Consider the following 16,146-nt stretch of genomic DNA (forward strand, 5'->3'; position numbering starts at 1 on the left):
AGATGCTTCTCAAAGTGGTAAGAGCGAGTCTCCCTCAGTCGAGCAGTCTGTGTGGGGTCCCAAGGTGACCAAGGCGAAAGCGGGTGCCCTCGAACTTTTCCTGGGCCCTGATATTCCAGATGGCTCTGAAGCACCCAAGAATGAGCAGAGCCTTTGGGATCCAGATGGAGAATTGTACAAATGGTGTTTGCAAAAACCAGGCTGCCCCACCCTTGGCTGACACCAGGACCGGCCAGCCACGTGCAGCCAGGGGGTCCAGCTGCTTCTCTTCCTGACTGTACAAGGATTTAGGGCCTGACCAGACTGGGCCACCCTGCAGCAGAGCTCCAGTGCAGGCCATGAGGTGTTGGCCCTGTCCCCTAATGCTGGGTGTGGGGGGATCTGGAGAAGCCCAGCTCTTTTCCTGGAAGAAGAAAAAGCTGACCCATGGCTGGCCCTCTAGATAGGAGCCTCAAAGCAGTGGTGGCAACAGCTGCTTCTTCCTTCTCCTCCTATTATTATTATTTTATTGAGGTAAAGTTTACATAATATGGGGCTCGAACCCACGAACTGGGAGATCATGACCTGAGCTGAAATCAGGAGTTGGATGCTTAAATGACTGAGCTACCCAGGTGCTTGCACATAACATAACTCCTTAAACTCTACCCTCTAGTGCATTCAGTGCATAACCAGTGTTGTACATGACCTCTTTCTAGTTCCCAAGCATTTTCCTCAACTCTCAAGGAGGCCCCAAACCCATTACTCAATCACTCCCCATTCCACCTTTACCCAACCCTTGCCGACCACTGATCTGCTTTCTGTGTCTGTGAACTTAACTCTTCAGGATATTTCATATTAATGGAATCACAAAATACATGGCCTTTTATATCAACATGTTTTCAAGTTTACTCACATTGTAACATGGGTTAGTGTTCCACTCCTGTTACGTCTGAATACTATTCCTTTGGATGGATAGACCACGTTTTATGTTTCTACCCATCAGTTGATCAAGGCTTCTTAGGGCCACCTCCTCTCCCAAGGCAGCCTCTCAGTCTTGAGGGAGTGTGGCCTGCCCTGTTACCTGTGCCGTGTGCCAAGAGGAGGCCAGTGCCAAACTGAACTGAACCAAGGCCTCCCAGCAAATCAGCAGTCACCCCAAGATTCTGGATTCATGAGGGGGTCCCCCTCCTACCCACTGCTTCCAAGCAGGAGTGCGCCTCAGTAACCACACAGAAGGCAAGAGGGTGGTAGAATGCTTTATGCTGAGAGATGAGGATGCCGTTGCGTACCTTCAGAGCCCCATGAGAACTCAACAGAAGGGAGCCTGTTTGGCCACTGACTTGCTATATGTCCTTGGGCAAGTCACCGCCTCTCTCTGTGTCTTGGCTTCCCCCATCTTTGACCTGAAGGAATTGGAGCTGTCCTAGAGGCTGCCTTTCTGACCCCACCTGAGGTGGAGCCACTGCTTGCCCTCAGGGGAGAGTTTAATTTCTGTCTCCCTTTCCAACTTCCAGAGAGGTGGAAGGAAATCAGGGTCCCAGACCTGCCTCACCCCCAGCCGAGGGAGTCCCTGCCCATCCTGCCACTTCTGACTTCCCTTGCCCCATCTGTAACGTGAATAGCAGCTGCCCCGCCACCTCACGGGAAAAGCCTGTTAGGTTTATGAACATGCCTTAAACAGACTGAAGAGAAAGAAGTGGGTAAGAGCCCAGAGCAGTGGACTTCTAGAGGGACCAGACTTGATTTAGAAGGTTCGATCCTGCCATCCCCAGCCTGTGCCTCCCGCCTCTGTTGGGCTGGCACTAGAGCAAGTCTGCAGTGACTTGTTGCTGCTTTTTCAGCACTGCCAGGAGCCCTTTGTCCTCATACCCCAACCAGGCCCCACCTGGTACTGTGCAGAGATAAAAAAAAAAAAACAATGCCACTATGCAGGGTTATGTGGACGTGAAAGGGGGTAACTCACATTATAGATCTGTTTGTGTGTTGTGACACTTTCCTGGAAGATGGCAGCCAAATGTCTCATTTGTAAAGTGAGTATATTATAACCGTTTTCCAGTAGATAGAGGCGCCATAGGGTCAGGAACCTCCCCATTTGCATGGAGGTACCACATAAGCTAGTGGAGGCCCTGTCAAATTCCATGTACTTATTTTGGAAATGCCTGTGATTTCTGCCTGGAAGGACTGTCCCGCTTGCTACTGCTTTTCTGACACCTTCCCTTCCTTCAAGGCTCAGCCCAGGTCCCCCTCCTTCACCTCTTTCAGGCATCCTGTCCTCACCAGCCCATGTAGATCTCCCCTACTCTGAGCTGAACCCATTGTTATTTCACTCCCTTGGGCCCAGGTTTTGCCTCCCCTTCTGCTGTGAGCAGTAGGACAGGAGCCTTAGTATATTCTTCTGTCTCCCCTGATCACCTGATATGGGACTGGGCGTCTAACACTCATCATTGAAGGAGTGAATAAATATTTGAGAAATTATTCTTCAAAATCTCATTTCCATTTTTTCATTTGCCATGACCTTGGCAGTGATCTTAGGGAGCGTGAAAGTCGGATACAGAGATGAATTTTCTAGACAAGTTGGAATGTACTACTTTAGATAGTGTCAAGCTCACTGTCATTGGAAGTTTGCAGGCTCAGGCAAATGACCCACTCATTGAGCTACTGGATAAGGGATGAAAACAACGGAAAGGGGTTGGGCCATGCGACATAACATTTAAGGTTCTCCCTCCAGCTCTGAGATTCTAGGAATAATTTCAGGTCCAGAATGTTCCGCTTACCTCACATCCTTTATTTGTTTGTTTGTTTGTGTTGAGAGAAAGAGAGACTGAGGGAGTGGGGCAGAAAGAAAATCCCAAACAGGCTGCACACTGTTAACACAGAGCCCAACTTGGGACTCAGTCCCATGAACCGCGAGATCACAACCTGAGCCAAAATCAAGAGTCCTATGCTTAACTGACTGACCCACCCAGGTGCACCTTACCACCACATTCTTAGGAACAACTGATCTGGGCAAGTGGGGAGAACTGGGATAATACTTCTAACTCCTGGAGGAGGTACCTAGTAGGAAAGAAGCCTGTCCTCACTGGCCCTTGGCCTCAGAAGCAGACTGGGACCTCATTCTGGGCCATCAGGGTAACATTCAAAAAGAGCTGGGAGCCACCAGACAAGAGAATCCATAGGTTGGGTCCCTGGTGACTTCTCATGCTTCATCTACATTAGAGTAAGCACTGAGGCTCTATCCAATCACAAAATAATTTTTTTTTATGAAATAATCTTCATGTTTACAAGGATAATTCTGGCTATTGTAGAAAATTAAGAAAATATAAACAAGCCAAAATAAGAAAATAAAAATCACCCATATTCTTATCACCCACAGACAACCACTGTTAATTTGGTCTATGTCCAGTGAAACTTTTTCAATGGTCCAGTCAAGTTGACACATAAAATTAACCATCATCCCTCCTAATACAGAGGCACTTGACAAATGGAAGCTCTTATTTATTTATTCATTTAGCCAACATTTCTAAGTGACTCTGTGATGCACTGTAGGTGGTGCTGGGTTGTAAGTTGGCTGTAGTTGGCTAGGAAGCAAATGTATGTATTGAGAGAGCCAGGAAAGGAGCTTAAGTTCAAGCTTAAGGCAGTCATGGAAGACCTTAGAGGGGAAGCAATCTGTCTGCAGATGTGTGAGCTTCCAGGTGGGTGAGATAGAAGGACCTCAGACGGCAGTCACAGAATGCAGAAGGGCAAGAGCCGTGAGCTGACACCACGTGTCTGGTTGTTGACTATGGCAGTGGAGGTGGCAAGACGTCCTGAGAACCCGGGCAAGGCCAGGTCACAAAGGCCCCTCAGTGCCTTGCTCAGGAATTGGGGTCTTGATCCAAGGGCGGTGGGGAGACCCGGGAGGCCTCCAGGCAGAAGAGGGACATGATGGGGAATGATGAAATTGGCTTTTTAGAGAAATCACCCTGAGAGCTGGGTTTGGAGGAAGGAGGAAGACTGGAATTTGGAGACCATGTAGGAGGCATGGCTCAGCTGTGCGGGGTTAAAGGTTTGAACCAGAAAGTGCAAGTAGAGGTGGAGGAAGGGACAAACTGGAGATGAATTAAAGAGCTGTATTTTGTGGGACTTGGGAATGTTCATCACTGGTGGCCAGGGGTTGGGAGGGAGGGTAGCAGTGGAGAAGACAAGACAGAGAGGGGATAGTGATGGGGTTTGCCAAGTCAGAACTACAGCAGGAGGAGGCCTAAGCCGGACACATGGACTTAGGGGGCTTCAGGATATTGGTGGGAGTTGCAGCCAACGGTACGATCGTCCAGGGATGTGGGGAGGAAAAAGAGAAGAAACTGGAGCCCTGGGAAATAATCTTGGTATGGAGGGAGGAAAAGAAATCTGCAAAGGTAACCGAGAAGATATAGGCAGGGCAGTGGGAGGAGAACGCAGAGCATGCGGCTCCCTGGAGAGGAAAGAGGAGTCCTTGAAGAGCAGGGATGTGCTCAGTGCCCCACACGCTGCCAGACTAAGATTAATTGCAGGACATCATCCATGAGATCTGACAACAAATAGTCATCAGTAACCAAGGTGTAAGTGGTTCCACTGCTGTGGTGGGCTCATGTCAGATTGCGGTGGGTTAAGTGGAGACACCTCTTCAAAACCTGGGAGAAGAGAGAGGAGAGTGGCTTAAGGGAGACATGGGGTCAGTGAGGGATTTTTTAGAATGGAGGAAACTAAAAAGGTTTCTAGGCTGAGTGGAAGTTCTGGAACTCAACTTTGCACATCTGTGTGTTTCAGTCTGCCTCCTTACCCCAGGGTGGGCACAGAGAGCACACAGTCAGTGTTCAAGGGACTAACATTTGGTCATGTGGTCCACCACCCCATTCTCTACCCTGCAGGTCTTGTACCCATTCTTTTAAGGTAGCTGGGAACCTCCTGTCAAAATGAACCTAGCACCAGGGACCTGTGAACCCATGTCCCCCAGAGGTATTGGCTATTGCATGTGGAGGGGGCTCACATTTAGATCCCTAGGCAAGAGGCCACCCTCCTGGGGAGGGGGCTATGTCTGGCTCATCGTGCTCTGTCTCCATGGGTTTTGACTGTGTGCGGATAGAGGAGTGAAGCTGGTCCCTCTGCTCCTGTTTTGTCGATGCCTAAGCCTAGGAGACACTGTTGTACTGCCCCACTATCACCCCTCAACCTGCACTTGTTACCCCAAAACCTTTCTTCTGCACACCAATTCAGGAGTGCTTTCAGCCCCTCCCACATTTCTTAATTTTTCCTCATAACTGGAATGTGGATTCCACGTTTTCCTCTTGCTGCTCTAGTTTAACTCTGGGTCTGGGGGTTACTTGGAGGAGGGAGCCAGCAGCTCTCTTTGCAGGGAAAATTTGCCCAAGAGTAGATTTGTTCCTTGAAGAAGTGCTTGGGGCCAGCCCTCTGCACCTAGTACGCACTGTGGGTATTCCTTAGGCCAGCCTGCACCTCCCCACCCTGGCCAGCTGCAGGGTTACAGGGACACAGGCTCAGGGCCAGGCATGCACTGCCCCGTTCTCCCCCACTGGTAGGCCTGGTTTCAGAATGGTTTTGCAGAGAGCAAGGGTGCCAGCCCCCGCTCAGCTCACCAAGCTGTGAACCAGGATCTCCCTCTGCCTGGAAAATTAGTACCTTTGAAAAATTCGCATAGAGGCATCTTACAGACCAACAGGTGCTTCTGCCTGTGTCCCCCAAGGTTCCCAAACCCTAGGAGCTCATCAGACCCTATCCCAGGGAGAGAAGCTCAGTCCCCTAAAACATGAGGCTTGGGCCTCAGCAGGAAGGGCAGGAGGCCTTGCTGCCACCTGACTAACACAGGGCCTGGAGCAGATGCAAGGTTCTCACTCTGCCCTCCTGTTACCTGAAGCCTGAATCCCTTCTCTGGGGAGAGAAGAGAAGTATCCTTCCAGAAAACAGGGCTTTCTGAGGGTACTTGTGGTAGAAGGAAGAGGGACTTGAGGACCCTGTTTATCTGTTTCTCCCTGAGCCTGTTTCTGCATCTGTAAGATGGCATGAGAGCTGGGCTTATAGTAATACTCAAATGATACTATCCATGAAGTTTTGCTAAGACTTTGGCCTATCTCACGTGTCAGAGCATCCTTGTCTCCTGAAGGCAAGGTTGGAACAAAGGAGGCTGAAAACCCTGAGTTCCAGGTGGGAAAGAGGCAGGTTGAGCTGAGGATTTGGGTTCCCTTGGACCCTTCCTCAAAGCCCTTTGCAACTTTGGGGGGCAGGATTGCAGGACCGAGAGTCCTAGGGGTGGGAGTGGGTGATAAAATAGTCCCACCTCATTGCCCTGCACTTGTCTTTCCCCGTGGAGCTTCGGGGAGGCAGGCGGCATGGGGTGCTCGTCGCCCTTTGTTCCAGCCGATGTCACGTGGTCAGTAAGGGCTGGTCAGAAACAGAAAGAGGATCAGACTTTTGACTCCTCATATAATGCTCTTTCTCCTTCTTGCATCAGGGCATGCAGCCTCCCTGTTTTCACTCGTGAAATTGTCACTTTATACATCCCTGTGGTTCTGGTGGACGCCCTGGGGGAAGTTTGTTAAAAACGCATGCTCCTGGGCCCTGCACCCAGAGATTCTGATATCTGGATCTCCATGAGACCCCAGGAATCTGCACTGTAGACAAATCCCCAGATGCTGCTGAAGCAGGGTGTCCTTGCCTGTACATTGAGAAACATAGCCTTCGCTGGATTGGTCAGCCCTTGGCAGGGCAGTGTGGCCAGGTCCCTGTCTCCATGGATGAGGGATCCCGGCAAAAGATGCTGCAGGGGAAAGCCACCAGGTGGGGTGTTTCAGAGCTGCGTTCTCATTCTGGCTTTGACTCTGATTTTGGAGCAGCTGTCTCCAGGCCGCCATTTCCCCATCTATGCCAGGAGGCTGGACCAGGAGGTGTTTCCACGGCTGCCTTTGGCTCTTCTGTTTCCATGGGCTGGGTTAGGAAGGAAAGGCTTCCCCAGAGGAGGGTGAGCTGAGCCAGGCCTCAGAGGATAGATCCCACGTGGATGAGCCAGCCTGGAGGGAGGCAGGTAGCCAGTGCTCCAGCTGTTCTGCTTGTTTATACATCACTACTTCAGTCATCCACCCATTAAACTTCCATCCCTTCCTGGAGCACAGGGCTTCATGTGTGATGCCTGCTCATCCCCTCTTTGGGGGGGGGGGGGTGTCTGGCTGAGTCTCATGCCTGGCCAGCTCCCTCTTCCTCCCCCAACCCCATATCCCCTGGGCTGCTGCCTTGTTTATAGAGAAGTGAGATGATTCCTTTTATATGAGGTTCCCAGAACACAGTGAGGCTCAGAGACAGAAAGGAGAATGGTGGTTGACAGGGGTGGGGGGGGGGGGGGTGGGGGGGGGGAGGGAGAGGGGGTAGTTAGTATTTAATGTAAATGATGAAAAACTTCTGGAGATGGATGGTGGTGATGGTTGTGTGACAATGTGAATGTACTTAATCCCACAGTACACTTTTAGAAATAGTTAAAATGGTAAAATTCATGTTCTGTGTATTTTACCACAATCTTGAAACAGAAAAAAGAAGGAGGAGAAGCAGCACCCAGAGAAGTCCTGTTTGGACCAGGCCTTGTTCCCCCCTGTCCTGGCCTGGACTTTTTGCCTTGGAAACCTCACAGTTGGGAATTTGGAGTAGATGTGGCTGGTGTAACATTTCAGAGGAGACAAACACCAAATTTCAATGTCAGCACAAGTTAGAATGAACAGCAACAACAACAACAACAAAAAACCCAGGCCCATGTGTGGTGTTGTTTTTTTTTTTTTAATTTTTTTTTTTTTTTTCAACGTTTATTTATTTTTGGGACAGAGAGAGACAGAGCATGAACGGGGGAGGGACAGAGAGAGAGGGAGACACAGAATCGGAAACAGGCTCCAGGCTCTGAGCCATCAGCCCAGAGCCTGACGCGGGGCTCAAACTCACGGACCGTGAGATCGTGACCTGGCTGAAGTCGGACGCTTAACCGACTGCGCCACCCAGGCGCCCCTTTTTTTCTTTTTTTTTTTCTTTTTTTTAAATTTTTTTTTTTTTTTTTTCCATGTGTGGTGTTTTTATGCCACTTGAGTGTAACATGCAGAGTCAACTTCTGAGTCCAAATGTCAGCTCACCATGCAATGCCTGAAGGACCCCGGGCAGCTTCCTTAACCTCTCTGAGCTTCAGCTTCCCTTTCTGCAAAGTGAGAATCACATGTAAGGCGGGCTGGCCCACGGCCTGGCACCTATTGGTATGAGTACATGGCAAAGGTTAGTTTCATAAAGAATTGGAAGATTCATATCCTATAACCCATCTCTCTGGCAGAGAGGAAACTGAGGCCCAGAGAGGGGATTTGACTTGCCCAAGGCTACACAACCAGCCTGTTACTGAGCTGTAACTTCAGGATATCTTGGACCTCAACCCAGATTTCTCTCCACTCACTTAGAGCTGTCTTGCAGTGAAGCATGGGTCCTCCAACCTGTAGATAAGGAAGCCATGTGGGAACGGACATCAGGCTGCTGTATGACCCTCTCTGTTCTCAGAGATGCCACCTGTGTCCCACCTACTCATGCCCTCGTGGAAGTCAGAATAGTCTTTTCTAAGGAAGAGGGGAATTTTATCAGCTAAGCCTTTTTGTGGCATAAATGTGGGTGAAGATCCATGGGCTTTCTGCAGCTTTGTTGAGTCCAGATGGCTGGCCTTGTACTGCAGCATGTGGGAGAAGGGACACCACCTGGTGTGAATTACTGTGAACTAGTCATCTTGGTTTAAGGAAGGGCCTACAGACAAATGTACCAGTAATATGAGACCAGCTTTTAAATATTCTCTTTGTAGAAAGATGTACTGTTGGTGAGGAAGCCTCTCCTGAAGGTACGGCATTGGAGTGAATTACTGAGGGTTTTAAGGAATTAGTCATTCATGCATGCATTTGTTCATTCACTCAAACTGTATAATCATTCAGTGTCTACTCTATGTCAGGGATTTGGGGTAATGGAGAGAAATCAGTGTCTCTTGAGCCTTGATTGGGGGATCACGGAGGTAATCACCACAAGCTACGATGAAGTGTAGTGGAGAGTTATTGGTGTTCAAGTTCTACAGGAATGCCAAGGAAAGAGGCACTGAGCCTGGGGAATGTGGAAGAACTTCACAGAGGTGACACTCGAGCAGATGCCAGAAGGACAGGAAGGCCCTTTCCAGGCAGAGAAGGGAAATGGCCCTGATGGTTAGCACATAGGCCAAGCTGCTCCAACAAGAAAACAGAAAATACAATGGGGCTTCAACAACGCAGGGTTCATTTCTCTCTCACAGAAGGACAGGTGGAGTAAACAGTGAAAGCAGACATGGTGGTGTGGGGCTAGTGGGGACCCAGGATGCTTCATCTTGCCCTGCCCTCCCTACCTGAAGATGGTTCACCACCATACCTACACACCCACATTCTAGTCTTTGGGAAGAGGGAAAGAGGAGAAGGAACCTAGTGCCTACAGGGCTGGGAAGTATCGTCTTTGGCTACGTAACCATGCTAATTATCCAATTATTCTTGAAGAGAGAAGAGGGCCACTTGGGTGGCTCAGTCAGTTGAGTGTCCAGCTCTTGATTTTGGCTCAGGTCATGATCCCAGGGTCATGGGATGGAGCCCACGTCAGGCTTTGCACTGGGCATGGAGCTTGCATGAGATTCTCACTCTTTCCCCCTCTCATCCTCCCCCTCCCTGCACTTGTGCATGCTCTCTCTCTCTCTCTCTCTCTCTCTCTCTCAAATAAAAAGAGAAGAGATTAAAGGGAAGAGGAGTGAACTGTCAGTCTGCCACATGCAAAGACAAGGTGAAAGAGGAAAGAGCTTGCATGTTTGTAGATTTGTGGCATGACAGGAGTGCAGGAGATGACTCTGGAGAGGGAGACAGGTTTGAGTGTTGTTTCAAAGGATCCAAGTATATTCTGCACTGCAGGGTGTTGAGCAGGGGCAGGTGGTGGGGAGGGGTTGCACAGATGGTGATGGTGATGCAGACTGGAGCTGAGGCACTCGACCTGTGGTGGAGAGGGCATGTGGTCTGAGAAACACTCAGCAGATAGTGAAGACGGTTCCCATTACTGAATAAGGAGGCAGCGGCCCACCCTGATTCTGAGCTCCAGAATCTTCTCTGCTAGGGGGAGGGGCAGGGGCTGGAGAGCAGTAAACATAACCTCTTCTTTCATTTCCTCTCCTCAGACTGTTCTGCGGATTATAGTACTTGGGATCTGGGATTACATCGAAAACAAAATAGAGGTAAAGGCCAGTGTCCACACCTACCCCCTACCTACGCTTAGCCATCCTGGGAGCTGGAAAATGCCACTGTCCCACCCACCTCAGGGTGGGAGCATCAAAAAGGCCCTGTCCTCCCACACTGGATGCAGGAGTCCCTGCAGCTGTGCTGTTGAGGGTCGGGAGGCGGGCAGACTGAGAAGGTTCCTGGCAAAGGGACAGTCTAAAACTTCTCTAAATTCTGCAAAATTTGAAAAGGTATTCTTGAATCATTTGGAAAAGCTGTGAAAGGTGTTTTCAAACAAGTAAGTCCACTCTAAAATGGCCTGGTGGTTGGAGAGCTGGGCAGGAAACCATACAGGCTCCTCCCAGCCTGTGTCTCTGTAGAACATCCAGCTGCTCTGCATCATGTAGGGGGTGGGGTGCAGTGGGTGGAGATGAGGTGCCAAGGAAGGCTGGCTGTTGCTGGGGGTTTTGTGCACTTAGGACAAGGCAAAGTGGTTAGTGTCTGCTGCCCAACTGCTTCCTCACCCCCAACCCCACCCAACATCCACATTTTAGCCTCTTTGGGCCTAATGCTGGGAGCAAACACAGAGGCCTGGCCCATGGAAGTCACAGATCAAGGCCAAGCTGGAACAGGCAGATAGAAGGTCAGGGCCCAAGGCTGTATCGCCCATGCTGGGCCCCCTCCTCTCCTAGCCCTGCCTCCCTGCACGGTGAGAGACTCAATGCCAGATAGAAATGAGATACAGGCTCTGGGCTCCTGTTACCCCAGGGGAAGGATCCTGCGTTCAGCCCCCACTGCCAGTGAGGGATTCAGCAAGGCTGGAACAGGAACTCTGGGACATGGAATGCAGTCCCCATCCCAAGGGACAAGATGCTGGAAGCAACCCAAGGCCATCTGAACAAAGGCTGGGGATGGGCTGAGGTCTCTAAGAGGAAAGAGTGCTCAGGGGCATGTCTGCGAGTGGGAGGTCCCTAAAGACTGAGGACTTTCAGGAGAGGCAGCCACGGATAAGGGTGACCTTCTGATGTGGAAACAGACCTCCTGGAGAAACTGGCCAGCACCAGATGCTTTGCCTGTTTCTGGGACATTCAGGAAGGTGGCCCAGGGCACTGAAATCCAATTCCTCTCACAGGTGTTTGACGGGGCTGTGATCATCCTGTCCTTGGCCCCGATGGTGGCGTCCACCGTGGCTAATGGGCCCAGGAGCCCCTGGGACGCCATCAGCCTCATTATCATGCTCCGGATCTGGCGGGTGAAGAGGGTCATTGATGGTGAGTGGTCCAAATGGGTCAGCAGAGCTGGCAGGGTGGTAGGTGGCTGCTATAGAACATGGAGCTATCAACTAAGGAGAGAGACCATGTGATATGGGGTGGGAGGGAGGGATGACCCCGCCAGCCTCAGGGATTGGAGGATGGAAACTATTGGCAATGGAGAGACCAAGCCTGTCACTGCTCACTTGATGTCATGTGTTCAGGAACCACACGTACTGGCCAGATGTCACGTGCAAACACTTGAGTGTTCATTACCACATAACTATTTATTGTATGTCTGGATGGCCAGCCCTTCATGTGAGTGCTCACAGCAGGGCCTGCTATTCTGGGAGCAGTGGCTTTGTACATCCTGAGCGTTCCAACACACACCTACCCTGGCTCCCTGCTGCCTGCAGACTCGCCACTGGCTTTGTCCAGGTTACTGGTCAAGGTGTTGCTCCCCGCAGGGTCCATCTCACCTGCGTGTCCAGCAGGGGGGTGCCCCTCCCAAGCCTGTCGAGCTGCAAACAACTAGAGAAGGTTTCTATGGGAGTTGCTGGCTTGGTTTGGGTTTTGGCTGGTGCTTCACCCAGTTTTAGTAGCACATGCTCCCATCTAGGTGTCCATCCCAGTGAGTGTCTGATCCATTCCACTTTATCATTGCCTTTGCTACCATCAGAGGCAAGGCCACCCTTCCTCCTGAGCCACCTCATCTAGAGGGCTATGCCCTGACCCGGGTGGTTCATGTATTTCCAGAAAGTGGTGACAGACCAGAGTGTGACCCCCCAGAGGAGGGATGCTTGGCTGAAGAGGAGACCAGAAGCCTTGTCCCTGAAGTACAGGACAGGGTACCGGGATGGGATGGGTGGTCTGGGGAGGGGGAAGAGGGTGGAACCAACTCTGGGTTCCAGAGGATGGTCCTTGGACCTCTGGGGACATGACAGGGAGGCCCACTCTCCTCAGGCAGACTAGGCACAGAGCCACCCACAGATGGGCTGGTCTGCCTCTAGGAGGTGGGCTTCTGCTGGAGTGCAGGCAGCTTCAGGCCAGGTGGTCACATGGAGGGGCAAGGCGTGAGCAGATGAGGAGTCCTAAGCTTTTAAGTTTTTTTTTAAGTAGCAAACCCCTTTCTTCTGCAAAATCTCATGCAGCTACCCAGTGTGAAAAATGGATTAAAAGTGGGGCTGCTCTGGATGACTCGGAGCAGGGCGCCAGAGCCCACCTCCGTGCCCCCTCTCTTCTCCCTGGGGGCATCTCTGAGGATCTTCTGGCCCTTTGGAACAGTTTTAAATCACTGGGATAGACTGCTAAGACTATAGACTGTATAGTATATAGACTCTAAAGTTATTCCAGCCCTGAATTTTGGTTGCAAATGACAGAAATTGTGGCTGTGAGAGTACCCCGACAACCTTTGTCAGGGACTAGGGAGCCTGAGGCAGAAAGGACAGCCTCATCCTGAGGTCTCATCCCTTGGCAGGGCACCCTTTCCCTGTCCCCACCCCATATCCTATCCAGTTAGCAGTGTGAGTTATGATGTCTTGTCAGGGATCTCTTAATCCAGAATCTTTATCAAACTGAAAGGCCCAAGTGGGAAGGCTTTGAGAGATCATCTAGTCCATTCCTGTCATTTGGTAACTGGGGAAACTGAGACCAAGAGGGAGAATAGTCACACAGCAGAGCAGGCGATGAGCCAGAAGTGGAAAGTAGGATTGTTGGCACCCACCAGTGTTCTTCATACGTTCACTCACCCCCATCTGCTCAGGGCCCTGCTCTTGGCTCCATTTATGAGAACATTCCTTCAGGGAAGGAACAGTGCCTTCTGGCTCTTCTCTGCCAGCTGTGGACAGCTGGACACCCTCACACTGATGGATCTTGACAGCCCTTGTGATACTCTTCCCAGCTGTCCCCTCCCCTTTTCCTGATACAAATCAGGCATTGCTGTGCCACTGGGAGCTGCAGGATAGGCATGTGCTGTGTGCATGTGTGGACATTAATTTGTTTCTCTTGCCCTGGGTGTGAACTGGCTTCAGCAGAGATCTGAGGAGGCAGAAGCCGCTTGGTCCAGCCTCTGGAACCTGGAGATGGGTCTGCAGGACATGTGGGCTGCCCTCAAGTTTAGAAGCAAGCAAGAGTTATGCTTTCTCTTCTCTGCATGATCCCTGCAGCAGCCAGAGAACATCTGGAGGGTGGGACACTGTGGGTGGAAAAGGGACTTGAAGAGTGGAGATGTGGAGATTGTAGAATACAGTGGCAATAGAGGCATGTGACTGGGGTTTCTGTCGAGTCAGGAAGAGCTTGGTTCTGTGAGATATGAGAGTGTGAAGGCCAGAGCACAAGGGTTGGGTCAGGAGTTGACTTCCACAGAGCCCAGAGAACTGCCCAAGGGAGGGGCCTATGGGGCTACCACTGGGACCCTCCAATCCAGAGTCTAGTCTCTCTGCTCTGGGTCTCAGTGTGTGCATCAGTGATTGATATGATTGTCTATGAGTAACAGACCCAGAATAACAGGGACTTAAACAAAACAGAAGCTTATTTCTGTCACATGAGAGTCTGCAGGTAGGAAGTCCGGGGCTGATGTGGCACTCTCTGTAGTCAAGATTCCATGCTCCTCCCATTTTGTTGCTCTGCTGCATATAGTCTACTTTACAAAGTCACCCATGGCCCAAGATGGCTGCTCCGGTGCCAGCCATCACATCCTCATTTCAGCAGCTAGGAAGAAGGAAGAGACGAAGATAAAGAGGCGAAAGGAAAGTTCCAGATGCCTTTTCTTTTTAGACATTGTTATTAAGATATAGGTCACACACCGTAAAACACCCATTTGAAGTGCACAATTCAATGGCTTTTAGTATATTCATAGATTTGTGCAAATATCACCAAAATCTAAGCTTAGAGCATTTTTGCCACTTCAGAAAGAAAGCCCATACCCACTAATAGTCACTCCACATTAGCCTCTCAGCCCTAGGCAGTCACTAATCCACTTCCTGTCTCTATAGATTTGCATCTTCTGAACATTTCATAGAAATGGAACCATATGATATGTGGTCTGCTGTGTCTGACTTCTTTCACCCTGCAAAAACGTCTTCAAGGTTCATCCATGTGTAGCATATGTATCAGAACTTCATTCCTTTTTATTGTTGAATAGTGCTCCTTTGTATGGATGGAGCACGTTTTCTGTATCCATCAACTGATGGGCATTAAGTTTGTTTCCACTTTGGGCTGCTGTGGACATTCATGTACAAGTTTTTGTGTGGACATATGTTTTCATTTCTCCAAGAATTGAATCGCTGGGCCATGTAGTCACTGTGTTTAACCATCTAAGGAACTCCTAAAGAGTTTTTCCAAAGTGGCTGCCCCAATTTACTTTCCCACCAGCAGTGAGTGAGGGTTCCAATATTTCCACTTCCTCATCAATACCAGCTCCTGGAAGCTGCTGCATCACACCTCTTTCATCCCATTGTCCATAATGTGGTCTCATGGCTGCCCATAACTGCCTAGGAGACTAGAAAACATAGTCCTTGCTCTAGGCAGCTGTGCACACAGCCAAAAGTAAGGGTGTTATCACTAGGGAAAAGAAGAAAAACACATATCTCAGTCACCACTGGTTAAGATTCTGGCCCTTTTCTACTGCCTGGATGCTATTGGGTACCTAGACATTCCCCCCAAGCCCTACACCCCTGGCCCCTCTAGGAACTGCTCCTGGACTGAACCTGCTGCTGACTGAATGCTGGGACCGGCCCCTTCCCAGCCTGAGCCCTGCTACTGCCAAGTTCTTCACAGAGCTGTCTCTCTTCCAGCTTATGTCCTGCCTGTGAAGGTGGAGATGGAGATGGTCATCCAGCAATACGAGAAGGCCAAGGTCATCCAAGACGAGCAGCTGGAGAGACTGACGCAGATCTGTCAGGAGCAAGGGGTAACGCCCTACCACTTCCAGTCTGTCCAGGGCTGAGGGCCCTGCTGGTGCCTAAAGCTGCAGGAAGCCAGAGCAGCTGGGCCCCCAAAGACACAAAGGGAGCCTGAGGCCCCGAGAGTGGGAAACAAGTCTCTAAGGTCACTCCTGCTCAGCGCAGCCAGGCCTGGGTGCTTTTGTTTTGGTACCACAGTGACCAGTCAGCTCTCCAACCTGAGCCAGCTGAGTCACCAACTCAGTTCATCAGAGTCTTCTCAGCTCAGTGGTCTCTAGAGCAGGGGACAACTTCTGTCTGTAGAGGTTGCGGGCACCAGTGCGGGCCAGTCACCACTCAGGACCCTCCCCCCCCACCACAGACACCCCAAAGAGTTGTTAGCACTTCTCTGTCTTCTAGGAGCTGCAGGGAAGAGAAAAAGGTGACAGGCCCTGGGAGGCCGTGCTCGGCAGAGCCAGGGGGGCTGGACAGCTGGGCCAGGGAGAGGGCTTGTCTAGCTGGGTCCTGCAACAAGGCTCCAGAGCTCTGTAGAAACACAGCTTCCAGTGAAGCAATGTTCTAGTACCCAGTGCGCAGAGTAGTAATGCCAGAGAGGGGACTAGCTAGCAAGGTGGTGGAAGGTGTGTGAGAGGATGGACTGTCATTCTGGCCTACGCCTTGGCTGCTGGGGAGAGGACACTCCACTGCCCCTTGCCCTGTGAGCCACATAAGCTATGCCCCCGCCCTTAGTGCCCAGGGCCAATCCAGGCATAGAATGCCCCA

The 16,146-nt window shown here is 50.7% G+C and overlaps 1 protein-coding gene across 1 annotated transcript in view; it reads left to right on the forward strand.

The window, feature by feature from the left end:
- TMEM266 (transmembrane protein 266) overlaps nucleotides 1-16,146 on the forward strand; it is a 124,965-nt gene that overhangs the window by 79,717 nt on the left and 29,102 nt on the right. Inside the window, exons 6-8 of the mRNA XM_053888818.1 lie at nucleotides 10,193-10,249; nucleotides 11,365-11,503; nucleotides 15,277-15,392. Coding sequence (XP_053744793.1) covers nucleotides 10,193-10,249; nucleotides 11,365-11,503; nucleotides 15,277-15,392 — 312 coding nt within the window. The remainder of the gene's footprint in view (nucleotides 1-10,192; nucleotides 10,250-11,364; nucleotides 11,504-15,276; nucleotides 15,393-16,146) is intronic.

The sequence above is a fragment of the Panthera pardus genome, unplaced genomic scaffold (assembly GCF_024362965.1).
Source record: "Panthera pardus isolate Hobbes unplaced genomic scaffold, ASM2436296v1 HiC_scaffold_24, whole genome shotgun sequence".
In the NCBI taxonomy this organism is placed as follows: Eukaryota; Metazoa; Chordata; class Mammalia; order Carnivora; family Felidae; genus Panthera; species Panthera pardus.